Source organism: Nyctibius grandis, chromosome Z, assembly GCF_013368605.1.
Source record: "Nyctibius grandis isolate bNycGra1 chromosome Z, bNycGra1.pri, whole genome shotgun sequence".
Taxonomy (NCBI): domain Eukaryota; kingdom Metazoa; phylum Chordata; class Aves; order Nyctibiiformes; family Nyctibiidae; genus Nyctibius; species Nyctibius grandis.
The window spans coordinates 33,998,748-34,012,776 of NC_090695.1; the positions used below are offsets into that span (position 1 = coordinate 33,998,748).

Sequence of the window (14,029 nt, forward strand, 5' to 3'; positions counted from 1 at the left end):
CAGTACACCAGGAATGCCACCTAAGATAGAATAAGATAACCAGGAGAAAAGATTAGTTTTCATTTACCATGTTTGCACTGTATTCTGAAAGATGCTCCAGGACAAGTGCTATTGAAAGACACATGTTTTTTTACACTTCATTTGGCTTTGTTTTGGGCTCTGGGCTAGGACTGTGTCTGGGCTTAAGGTCTGAGGTAGGATTAGGACCAGCAAAGCTGAAGCTGAGGCACGTACACTAACTGGTACTGATCTAGTACCCATGCCAATCATGTCCAGTCATGTTATATTCTTTTATTAAACCTGGCACCAAATGTTTTAAAAGTCTGTGATTGCTGTTTAGAAATTGGGCAGTCTCCATGTCCCATTCATGAAACACTTGACCTGACTGAGTTTTTTTCCCCAGCTTCAGTATTCTCAAAAGATAGAAAAAAAGCCCATTGCTAGATTAAGAAACTCTTTGTATTTAGCCTTTTTCTTAGAGGCAGACAGAAAAAATGCCTGGGAAGGGATACAGAGGGATACTGAGGGATAACAGTATGAGCACTTACTACCTGTTCTTCAATAAATAGGGTTTTGCTTTTAGTTTTCAACCTACCTACATTAATTACTAATTGAAACTCATTTATTATTTTGCCAAATTTATCTATTATTTTTCTTCCTTCCTTTGATAACATGCTTAATGCAATCATTAGCTCTCTCAGCTTCCATTTTACTAAGTTAAACAAATTCACAGAATCACAGAATCACAGAATGTTAGGGATTGAAAGGGACCTCGAAGGATAATCTAGTCCAATCCCCCTGCCGGAGCAGGATTACCTAGATCATATCACACAGGAACGCGTCCAGGCGGGTTTTGAATGTCTCCAGAGAAGGAGACTCCACAACCTCTCTGGGCAGCCTGTTCCAGTGTTCAGTCACCCTCACCGTAAAGAAGTTTTTCCTCATATTTATGTGGAACCTCCTGTGTTCCAGCTTGCACCCATTGCCCCTTGTCCTGTCAAGGGATGTCACTGAGAAGAGCCTGGTTCCATCCTCATGACACTTGCCCTTTCCATATTTATAAACATTAATGAGGTCACCCCTCAGTCTCCTCTTCTCTAAGCTAAAGAGACCCAGCTCCCTCAGCCTCTCCTCAGAAGGGAGATGTTCCACTCCCTTAATCATCTTCGTGGCTCTGCGCTGGACTCTCTCTAGCAGTTCCCTGTCCTTCTTGAACTGAGGGGCCCAGAACTGGACACAATACTCCAGATGCGGCCTCACCAGGGCAGAGTAGAGGGGGAGGAGAACCTCTCTCGACCTGCTGACCACACCCCTTCTAATACACCCCAGGATGCCATTGGCCTTCTTGGCCACAAGGGCACACTGCTGGCTCATGGTCATCCTGTTGTCCACTAGGACCCCCCAGGTCCCTTTCCCTACGCTGGTCTCCAACAGGTCTGCCCCCAACTTGTACTGGTACATGGGGTTGTTCTTGCCCAGATGCAGGACTCTACACTTGCCCTTGTTCTATTTCATTAAATTTCTCCCCGCACAACTCTCCAGCCTGTCCAGGTCTCTCTGAATGGCTGCACAGCCTTCCGGTGTGTCAGCCACTCCTCCCAGTTTGGTGTCATCAGCGAACTTGCTGACAGTGCACTCTATTCCCTCATCCAACTCATTAAGGAATATATTGAATAGAACTGGTCCCAGTACCGACCCTTGAGGGACTCCGCTAGACACAGGCCTCCAACTGGACTCTGTCCCATTGACCACCACTCTCTGGCTTCTTTCCTTCAGCCAGTTCACAATCCACCTCACTACCCGATCATCCAGACCACACTTCCTCAGTTTAGCTGCGAGGATGCTGTGGGAGACCGTGTCAAACGCTTTACTGAAATCGAGATAGACCACATTCACAGCTTTACCATCATCTATCCACCGGGTTACGTCCTCATAAAAGGCTATCAAGTTGGTTAAGCATGACTTCCCCATGTCCTCTTGTAAAGCAAGTTCTCCATTCTCCCATTCAACACAGAAATTTTGTGTTCTCTAAAGGAGAAACCTTATGTAAAAAGTATTTAGAATATCACGAAAAACATCCCTTGCAAGTTACAACTCATACACCAGTAGGGTCTATAATCGTAAAAGAAAACCAGCTATATTGAGAGCAGATAACACTGAAGCATTGGGAGTTGAAGCTCCCTCACCCTTACGAACTCTTCACTCTCTGTGACTTCCTCACGCTACTTAATCACATAGATGTTTCAGATGGCATGCTAAACCATATATTGTCCGTATTGTAAGTTTAGCAATGCCTTCTGAAATCTTCAACAGTAGGCCGCTGGATATATTTTGCCATACCAGCCTTTTCAGCTGTAAATTTACAACTTTATTTATTCCTGCTTTTTCATCCCGATTTCTGGCCAACAAAGTAATAACCCTAGGGTTATATGAAATGACCAATGCCTTAATTAATATAGAAAAATAAATAAGAAATGGTACTTTGTATTGAGAAGACCCATTTTAGTACAGGTAATTTCTGACAGATTTTTAGCCATCTAACTTTATAGCCAAAAGCTGTCTGCTTTCTCCAGTTTGAACTTTTCAGAACTGTCTGTCTGTGCTGCCACTGTCAAAAAGTGAAAAGGGAACTTTTGATTTATGTTAGAGCTTCCAGAAAGCACTTATTTTATTTTGAAATGAAGCTATATATCCAAAAGTATTCTAATTGAAATTACTTCCCCATTGTGTTTAAGTAGGCAAATTCTGTTGACATCAGGAAAGCAATCGTAAGGTTACACACTGGAAGCATTTGACTAGAATTCAGATTATTGGCTTAGTAGTTTCAAGCGGTTGAGCCAGCAAATGTACCTGTCAGGTTTAGGTACCAATTAGAGAGATACCATAGTACACACTGTACGTTAAAATGTTAATGTGTATTGCAACTTCTTTCAATGGTCCTATTTCTGTCTTTTTTTTTTAACTATATTACATGCAATAGATGATTAACTCAAGCATAAAGAGACATAACTACAAGATGAATTACATAAAGAGGTATGACAGCTCATTATTTAGCTCACCTCAGGAATTTTCCTTATTATTGAATTATTTTCTAACTTTCTGACAATTCACTGATAAAGTTGTTAGAGTATGACTAACTAAAGAGGCTAGCTGTGCATGTCTCTCGTTCAATGGATCTTTCCAAGAATCCTGCATATCCAACACCACTATTCAGTGGTAGTATTAAGGCAAGAGAGGAAGTCTTTTTTTAAATACATTGAAAAAGATGCTGCTGTGAAGTTTATGCCTCAGAACCTGTGTGAATGATCTCAAATAGCAGAGTAAGTAATTTGCAGAGGATCACAAAGCAGCTAATAAAGGTGATCCTTAGGTTTCAGTTAAACACAGAAATAACACATAAAGATGCAAGCAAAATAGAAAAGTTCAAGGAATTAATTGTAACTAAGCAAGGAAACACTCACTTTAGAGATGCTCTGACATATATTGTAAAAAAAAATACCTTTTGGGAAGTGGAATAAGCATTGAAAAAATGTTTTCATGATTGTGGAAATGTAATTTTGGGATTGAAAAATATTAACTAACTTACAGATTCTGAGTGCTCCATTACAGCCAACACAAAGAAGACATATTCTTGACCACTCTGCAGTTGCTTATTCTCAAAGCCACCGTAATGCTTCTTATCCCCCAACGTGAACTCCGTAGGAAGCACTTCAAAGTGAGCTGCAATATATGGCTTTAATTCAACTTCCCTCTCAAGACGAACACTTCTGCGTTTCCTAGCTATCTCCTTAAGCAGCTTTACAATGAAGGGAGGGGAAAGAGAAAGAGAGAGAGAAAGCAAGAACAGAAAGATAACTGTAAACAATTTTAATGTAACTTATTGACAATGTAATAAGAAAATTTAATGCATGACCAGGAACTACAAAAATACAATTTATCCGCATTTCATGGGGCGTATCAGTATCACTAAGTCAGTTCTTGCCAAATCTTCCAATTTTTTGTTATCCTTGTTAAGGTAAGATACCAGGTAGCAATTGCACTGCCCAACAGTTTTCAGTGTCTGATATTTTTGTCTCTGAGAAGCGATTAAAAAAAGCTAATAAAGCAATATATCTTCTCTGAGGACATATATATATACACACACATCATATTACACATCATATGTATGTGTGTGCATATGTATATGAGGTCAGTCACAGAACAGAATCATAGAGTTATTTATGTTGGAGAAGACCCTTAAGATCATCGAGTCCAACCACAAACCTAACACTGCCAAGTCCACCACTAAACCATGTCCCTAAAAGCCACGTCTACACGTCTTTTAAATACCTCCAGCGATGGCAGCTCAACCACTTCCCTGGGCAGCCTGTTCCAATGCCTGACAACCCTTTTGGTAAAGAAATTTGTCCTGACATCCAAATTAAACCTCCCCTGGTGCAATTTGAGGCTGTTTCCTCTCACCCTATCACTTGCTACTTGGGCAAATAGTCTGACACTCACCTTGCTACAACCTCCTTTCAGGTAGTTGCAGAGAGCGACAAGGTCTCCCCTGAGCCTCCTTTTTTCCAGAGTAAACAACCCCATTTCCCTCAGCCGCTCCTTATAAGACTTATGCTCTAGAACCTTCCTCGCTCCAGCACCTCAACGTCTTTCTTGTAGTGAGGGGCCCAAAATCGAACGCAGTATTCGATGTGTGGCCTCACCAGTGCCGAATTCAAATGGACAATCACTTCCCTAACATATAATAATATTTTCTCCCTCCCTATGAATATGCAAGGTACTTTCTTATCTCCTGATTTATACAACAAAACTTAGTAAGTTTTATGATGTAATTATTTAAAAAACAGGAATAAAAAATACAAAATTGAAAAAAAATCCCAATTTTTGAATATCAAATTATATTAGCTATTTTTAACTTTTTCTGGTAACTCTGGAATATAAACAACTCAATACGAAGTAGCTATGAATAGCTATTTTTTTTTTCTTTCTAACATGAGGACTACCAAGCACTCTGGTGATATTAAATTCCTGAACATCTCAGGGAAAAGAGTGCTTTCCAATGTACCTCACAAACAGTAAATGGAGTGTATAAGAGTTTATAAGAGTGATTTGTAAATGTATTTTCCATCCCAAACCTGAAATTGACTGTCATTTTATTTGTTCAAAAGCACCAAAAGTTGTGTTCTTCATGGTTTGTACAATACCACACAATGTCCTGTAGTTTCAGAGTGCAATCATAAATTTTATGAAAGTCACACAGTTTTAGGCTTTTCAGCAAACGAACAATGCTAACACAATAGATTAGCACAAACTTCTTTGTCAGGGGGTGGAGACAAATCTCCAGAGCGAGATAGAGACCAATAAAAAAAGAGATTAAAATCTAATCTTCACTATATATTTTCTTTTTGAAGAACATGTTTAGTCAGGGAAGCTCTCCTTTGCTTCAGCCTCTCCTTCACTTCAGTGTTAGACCTCAGCTTAGCTAGCACATCTTCTTGCCTTCCCCACATGGGATCTTGTATTTTGCAATTACACAATTAACAATTCCAATGCATGTAAAACAATCTACTATTCACTCTGCTACCGAGACAGAAGCTTTTAATACTGATTTAACACCCATCCTCATTGAAGTACATATTTCAGACACAGACTACAGATAGACATGGAAGCAATCTGTACCACTTGGATCCAAACTTTCTCAGCATTGAGGGCATTTGGATATTACCCCTTAGAAGATCTACGCAGTTAACTGCTTTCCAGCCCTAAGGCTGAGTCTGTTCTCTGTTGCAGAGATTTTACATTCATTTAACTATCAATTTTTATGCTCCAACACAAAAGCTGGTACACTGCAATGGATCCCCTGAGCAAAAAAGAACTGGCCATAATTCGAGACTACAAATCATTATTCATTAGTCAAGGACTCTACTACAATCAGCAGTCCATATTTCTCCTTCATTCTTCCTAAACAGTTTAATGAGCAGCTAGAGTAAATTTGCATGGTAGAAAAATGAGGGCAGTAGAGAACTGTAATATTAAGATGACTTCTATTTAGTTGCTTTATTGAAGATGACTCTCACATCTGTTGGTAACTTCCTATGCCCCAGGTAGAGTTACTGAGGGCAGAACATGAGGCAGAGACTAATCAAAGTTTGTTCCAGGTTGCTTCAGCCTTTATAAGATCTGCTGAGGGAAGCACTCTGTGAAAAGTTTGTATCTATATGAAGTCATCATTTATAAAGATAATAACAGCTATGCAGAGGGCTGAGCACTAACTATCCTGAAGCCTGCTGAAACATAAAGGTAGATATCCAGGTAATAACAATGTGATATGCATTCTAACTGCACATCAGGAGCTGTAAGTACTGCAGTACAAGGTGAAGTACGTGGTTTGAGCCATCCTTGAAGGTAACATATTTTCATTTATGGGTACAGTTTCCACTGCAATTTGAGGTTATTTCTGTGGCTACCTCAAATAAATTATTTATTGTATGTTTCCAGATTACACCATATTTGCAATTTAATTTTAAATAACTCATAATAAAATGTCAAAATACTGCAAGAGTACTGCAATCAAAATTAGATTGAGATTGAAAGGGGAAGAAAAGTGTTTTATCTTAATTATTTCTCACACTTGAATTACTAATATAAAATGCATATATTTAACAGATAGCAATATACTGAAGTACTGTATTACAGTGGGTGAAGTGATCAGAAACTGAGTTTTGTTTGTGAATGCTAAAAGTTAATTAGCCTGAGTCAAACAAAATGTGTTCAACTTTTTCAAAGGTGGTTATTCATCACCTAAGGCCAGCTAAACTTAGGTGTGTTTGTGTATACATAAAAATTTTGTCTGTGACATTGATTACACGTGACTGAATAGACCTCAGGTGAACCTCTGGCCTCATTCATGTTTCATATATAAATGGAGTTATTTCCAAGTATCCTTACTTGCACATATATCTCCTGTGCTACTTTATACCAGGATTTCAATAAAATTACTGAATTGATTTCAGACTTAACATGCAGGTTATTTAGGTTTTATTGCTTACAAATCTAAAGTAATCCTACTAGATAATAGTTACTGCAAATCATAATATTTTGTTTATATTTCATTTATTTGCATGACATATCTATTTAAAATCACTAGATCTCATGATATTAAAAATAAAATTAAATTCTGATTTAATAAAAAAGGATTGTATCTCTAATAACTATTATTTTCAGATACACATTATCTAGTCCATTGTCTGCTCTTTTAAGATTCTGAACCTCTCTTAATTTCTTTCAGAACTGAGATTCAAGGAACCAGGAAGTTTAGTACAATAAAGATGGGGAGTCTTTTGAACTGGTCAGTTATGTACTGGAGCTAACATTCCGGAGTACTGTTTTCAGCAAATACTTTTCTTCTGACAATCTAAGCAAAGTATTTGGAACATACTTCTTTGGAAAATCTATTGCCCAACCCTTTCTGATATTAGCCAGACATCCGAGATTGTACTAAAAAAAGATATGCACAAGCATCTTCACTTGTCCGTCAGGAACTATTTACTCAGAGAGTAGTGTGCTTAGTTTTTGTGTTGTTTTTTTTTTTTTTCCCCAGATTTATTTATTGTGCCACTGCTTTCATATGTTTGTCAGGAATAGTACATCTAATAAAAATATGGATATATTTTCTAAAGCTGGAAGTAAAAGCTTTTTAAGTAATAGAAACTCGATGAGTTAGCATGAAATACAGTCACTGCCTGCTTTTGATTTTTTCCCTACTCAGTACTTAATATATGTATTTATGGCAATAGTAAAAGAAGTATCAAGAGTTTTAGTTCTTTATCAGAAATAATTTTCATTTTCCAGTCAATGCATATCTTATTTCTTCCACCATTAATTTTACAATGTGGTCCCAATTATATCAGTAGAAGTGGGAAACAACCCATCCTGACCCAAATATTTTCGAATTAATAAATGCTCTTTATCAATCTGTTACACAGATTAATGCACCACAACTTGCAAGATGATTAAAATGACCCTTTGTTATGGGAATCAGCAGGACCCATAGAATTTAATTGCCAAAAAGTTCAATGTCATCTGGCACCTATCCTTTAATCTGTTAATGCTGCTGAATGTGACTACAGTCTTTGGATGTTAAAAGTGGGTGGTAATATTAAATCAGTTTCCTGTATGGATCTTGCTGTCAGAGTTTTACTTTTTAACTGTATTTGATGTCACCTAGGACTATGATCACGAGCTGACAGCATTTACAATGCAAGTTCTTTTAAAGGGAAGAAGTTAATAGATCAAAGCAAGTCATCACTGCAATTGAATCAAATGAGATGGTCATGTAAATGAAACTGGTCAACACGAAACACAGGCTTCAATCAGTTAGTCAGCAGTAACGAAAACCATGCCTTCCTTTGAACAGTTGTTTTTAATCTTCCGATTAAGGATTCTCCTGCTGCTGTACTTATTATTCTTTGCCTTTTCTGATCAGAAAACAGACTAAAGACTGAAAGACCTCTGTTTATATTTTGAAAGCTTTCAACAGCAGTGTTAGTTTGGTGAAGATCTTTATTTTCCTTACATTTTTGTGCAGACATTGAAATTGATATCCATTTTGTCAATGGGAGGAAGGAGAAAAAGCCTTGCGATTGCTTGCAGTTAGTCATTACTTCCCAGTGACTATTATGGGGGAGCATATGGTGAAGCATCTCAGTAACATAAAACTCTTGAATCCACCAAAAGAAACCAGAAAAATAGACAGGATCTAGTCAAAAGATCACTAAATCAGGAGAAAAGGAACTGACTCTGATCTCTGGTCTTTGAATTGCAGAGATATTACATGTACAAATTACCTTAGCATCTGAATGAGATCTAAAATCCTAGCCAGATACAACAATAACAATAATACCACCACCTGTCTTTTGTACAGGGCTTTCATATGGGGCTCTCAAAAGAGCTTTACAATGACAAATATTAGTATTGTTCCAAATTTACAGATTGAAAGAAGAAAGACAAATTCACATGACCTATATTGTTCTTCAGCAAAACAGAAGACAGGACTGAATGTTGACACTACACTTGTAATTATTATTACATCAGTAACATAACGAATTGATTTCTAGTATTACTGGGCTTATTCCTAAAAGGAAAGTACTTCCACCCTTTGGGTTAGTGTCATTTATAGTGTCAAATGATGACACAATGTTGCTCTTTCCTACGTCATTAATTTATTTCTGAGCACAAACTGTTAGGAGAAGGGAGACTACTGTAAAAGTTTTCTAACCAGAAGCATTATAGTATGTGAGAATCAGGTAAAAACACCACGAGAAGGCCAAATGTTAAACTGCAGTGCAAACTGCAATTTAGCATTTCTTACAGGCTTAGTAAACACCCCTCTAATGAACCAGACCTTTATTAGAGTTCATATCATTGGTGATTAAGCTTTTGCTGACAGCTCATTTCACCTCCTGCACTTTTGCATTACACTTTACAATAGGAAAAGAATAAAATATTAATGCCAACAAAGATCAGACACTTTGTGTGCTTTATTGAAACTTAAAGTCTTTATTGTCTTCCAATTTAAGTAATTTGAACTGTTGTTCCAGTCCCCACAGGCTGATTCAAATATAAATACAAAATATCCTGACAACCAAAACTTCTAAAATTGGTGAGTTAATCACATAGCACTAATAAGATTGTTACTTTAACAAAGGAGAAGATGACAACAAAAACATACAGTACCTCATCTAGTTCCATTTCATCTGGACTCTCCCATGGTTTGATAAACTTTCCTCGAGACCTCTTCAATGGCACAATAACTATGTAATAACCTCTGTAAGGAAAACAGTTGGACAAAAGTGAAGTTGAAGGAAAAGGAATAGATAACTTGATGGAGCAGGTGTCTGTTCAGAGGAACCTAAGAGAACAGCGGTATGTTGAGAGCAAATTTTTGCATATTTTTATGCCATGGCAGCCTTCCAAACATAGCTGTAAAGAGTTACACTCTTGAAACTAAGTTCAGTGTAAAACATTTGACAAACAAATGGCACTAATTACCTGTCTTTTCATGTAAACATAAATATGTATACGAAAATTTAATTACAATGTTCTAAAATGCCTACATATGTGACTGCAGTTTATTATTTCATTTGAAATACAAGAGCCATGGGATATTTGTGCACTGCCACCATCACACTGGGAAAAAAACCCAAACCCCTAAATTGAAACATACTACCATCTATTTAAATCTCAATTATCACCCCATCTTCCTCCATTTTCATGTATAATCAGAACAGCAGGTTAAGATAATATGTTTGCTGATGCCAATGCTTTTGTAAACAGAAAATAAAGAAGACATAGCATACACTCCACCCACACAGTCTTTACTTTTGAGTATCCATCACCACCAGCTTTATCTACTTAGGTATTCTGTTCACAGTCATAGACAAGAGAGCTTGATGTATGCTCTATTTACAGCTAGGATTTGCAAATTACATATATCGGTTTTCCTCAGAAAAATTTTCCTGAAAATATCTTCCTCCTCCCCCACCTGGAGACTCGCAAATTATACTTTCTAGTATAAGAGAGATAAGGCACTTTCCTTGTTTCCTTCACAAAGCCTGAATACATGTCAGGCAGATCCATAATTTCACATTAGTGTGATGAAAGAAGCAGTAGAATCACAACAGCAGGACATCCAGGATGGTATAATATACATCTTCTTGATAAACACACTTGTCAAAAAGTCAAGCACTCTCCATCTCAGAGGAGAGGGAAAGAAGCTGCTCTCCTTTGTTTCTATTAACAACAGAGCTTATTAAGAATGTGTCTCTGGTCTCCATTATGGAAGATAATTTTATTGTCTCATGGACCATTTTCTTCTCTTCCAGTATGCCATTTTTTACAGCCTATTCAACTTTCTGCAGCCCTGACTATTCATTTTACTCACGCAATGCAGCTGAAAAACCTGAAGCAATTAACAAAAGAGAGTCTACAGAAAGGGACTTGCCTTGCAATTGATCAAAATCTATCTCAGTCTAAACTGACTAAACTATCTTTTTTTTCCATACCACTGCATGCTATTGGTCCATTTTAATGGTCTCTACTTAATTAAAGCTCCTTGCCGTAAAAGAAATGTAACAAAACTTCAGATTTTTATCTACTCTAGTAAATCTCTTGTGTTAAGAAATTTGAGAAATTTCTCTGTGGAAATGCTGAGCTCCAATAGGAGGTGCTGGAAACAAGAAGTCTTGGCCACAGATTTTGAACTGCTGCTCACTTGCTGCATTCCAGTATTTAAATGAAATCTGTAGCATGCATTCTTATAGTAACAATATGATAAATAATATTTTACACTGATGTTCTTATTCAAAACTAGCAAGGTTGGCTGAACCCAGATTTTAAACCTGGTTATGTATTTTAAAAATTCTTTGGTTACACGAATGAACAAATCCTAGTGAATGCTGTATTATCCATGTATACAATAACTACAACGTATATAACTTTTCTTTAACAGATGATACCTCAGAATCAAGACAAAATGCAATTGAGAATTGGCCCCTACGTGTCTTTCAGATATCGAAGATACATCTGCTGGATGAACTGCACATCAGTCTCTTACTTAACCTTTTTTTTTCTTCTTCTTTTTCTTTTTTAAGCTAACAGACTGTTCATACTTTTTTTACAATCAAGGAACATCCAGCATGTAAATGTTACTTTCACACTCTTTCACACTTTCTTCATGCATGCCTCCCACTCATAACTTTGATCATCCACTAAGACTTTCAGCCCATACAGAGTATTTTAAAGCTAAAAGCACATCAACAGCAAGCAGAAAAATTAAACTGTTCACATAAATAGACAATGCTGCAAATTGTAAAGGACAACAAAGCTCTGTTTTTTCTAGCTAACTTCAGAAAATACAACGTCTCTTGAAAAATATGTTTCATTATTTGCTTTATTATTTTCTTGTTTCTTTTGAGTTTTTTTTTTCTTTGATGAGGGGGGAAGAGTGAGAAACAGAGGATTTGCTTGGATATTGCTTGAACTACTGAGTATTAAAAAGGCCAAAGTCTTCCACAAAACTGTGGAAACTTTGCAAACATGGAAAAGATTCAGAGAAACATGAACTGTCCTTTACACATAAAAATTGCTCTGGATTAGCCCAAAATACTACAGAAAAATGAAGAAATTGCTCATTTGAGATGACGCCACCGAAAGACATCCATTTTACCTAGAATAAGGTGAGCTCTGCTCCAATTTCTATGCCGTATCACTATCAAACATTGAAATAATGAAAATTACTCCTACCATCTTTAATAAATTATAAAGGCTTTTGTAACATTACTCTCAATCCCATTAGTATTTACCTATAATTAATTAGAGCAAACCATTAACTGTTTCACCTTCTGTGTAATTAGTATTATTGAAAGATTCTCAGTGTAGAGTACTTCATAGTAAGATAGAGACAATCATGAGCATATAATGCACCTATAGAGGAATAGCAACTGCAAAAATGTCAACATAACTATTACACAAATTTGTTATTCCCACACAAAGACAATAGCTGCAATAATCTTACTGATTCTAGCAAGCATCAGGTAAGCTCTTTCTGTTCAGTATGTAGTTGCTTTGGTATGCTCACTTCCAAGGGGCAAGTAAATCTTTTTTTTGTTGTTTTGTTTTTCTACCTCAAGCCCAATCACATCTTAGGAAATAGATATATAAGGAGGAGACACATTATTTGCAAAATTGGCAGTTGGACCCCATAGGTTTAATGTACCTTTCCTGATGTAATTTAGCCTCTTTCATTTTGTTACACTACAGAAAAGGAAGGGCATTGGCTCTTTTTCCACTGCTGTCTTCTGCTATTGTTTGACCAGTTACCCTACACTTTTTTCTCTCTGTGAATGCTCTGTCTCATAAATCTTTTTTGACTCATTCCATCGTCATTCTTCCTTAGCTGTATTTGTTACTGACCGCATCTTACTCAATCTAATAATAATGGCTACATTTTTCAGTTTTTCATCCTTTTAATGTCTTAAAGTCATTTCTTTCTTGACCTCACCTGCCTCAAAATCCTCAGTCAGTAATGAAAAAGGGGAGCAGCTTTCTACAAAGCCATCAGTAAAAATCCACCAGGGAGAGGACAAGTTGAATCCCCAACAATATTTAATGATTTGCTCATTTTCCTCCCCATTTCCTTTACATTACACATGGGAACCTTATAGACCAACAAGAATCACTATAAGCAGAGCAATAACACTTATTGATTGTACCATGCTTCACGTTTTCTTGGCAAATCTTTATTGTCTAACCTTTCTAAACCCTGCTGACCATGTGCTGTCATCTCTTTAGTCCTATTTCTGCTGTTTAAACCTCCAGAGCACCTTTTCCCCCAAAATCTAAGTAATGTCTAGTAAACTCCACCAAATTTTTCAGCAAAATCTCCTGTTTTCTTTCTGGGACCAGTGCAGAGGACCTGAGATTTTTCTTTTAATAAAAAACTTCAGAATTAATTCATCTGAATGAATATAAATGCAGTAACAATTCTTTCAAACTCCACATAATTCTGGAATGACTGAGTCTGAGTACTTCAAGCTGCTGCAGCAGTGCAGATACCCACTGATGGGTTATCCATTCTTCTTGAGACAATACATTGTTCAAAATACAACTGTCCTCCTTAATTCCTCTTTGCTATTTGAAATCAGTGATGAAACACAAAAGTATGCTGAGAAACACCTACAAACTGAAGGACAATCCTTCTCCATGTATTTCCATCTAGATTTTACTCAGTCTTACATACTTGGCTAAGTGACAAACTTACAGAATAGTTCTAGTCGGAAGGGACCTACAACAATCATCTAGTCCAACTGCCTGACCATTTCAAGGATAACAGAAAGTTAAAGCATATTATTAAGGGCATTGTTCAAATGACTCTTAAACACTGACAGTCTTGGGGCACTGATCATCTCTCCAGGAAGCCTGTTAGAGTGTTTGAACACCCTCTCTGTAATTAAATGCTTCCCAGTGTCAT

The 14,029-nt window shown here is 37.0% G+C and overlaps 1 protein-coding gene across 1 annotated transcript in view; it reads right to left on the reverse strand.

Annotated features, from left to right (window-relative positions):
• The window catches only part of PTPRD (protein tyrosine phosphatase receptor type D), a 438,191-nt gene that overhangs the window by 106,532 nt on the left and 317,630 nt on the right, over nt 1-14,029 (reverse strand). The window contains exons 22-23 of the mRNA XM_068423460.1: nt 9,736-9,826; nt 3,587-3,796 (exon numbers count right to left, since the gene is read on the reverse strand). Coding sequence (XP_068279561.1) covers nt 3,587-3,796; nt 9,736-9,826 — 301 coding nt within the window. The remainder of the gene's footprint in view (nt 1-3,586; nt 3,797-9,735; nt 9,827-14,029) is intronic.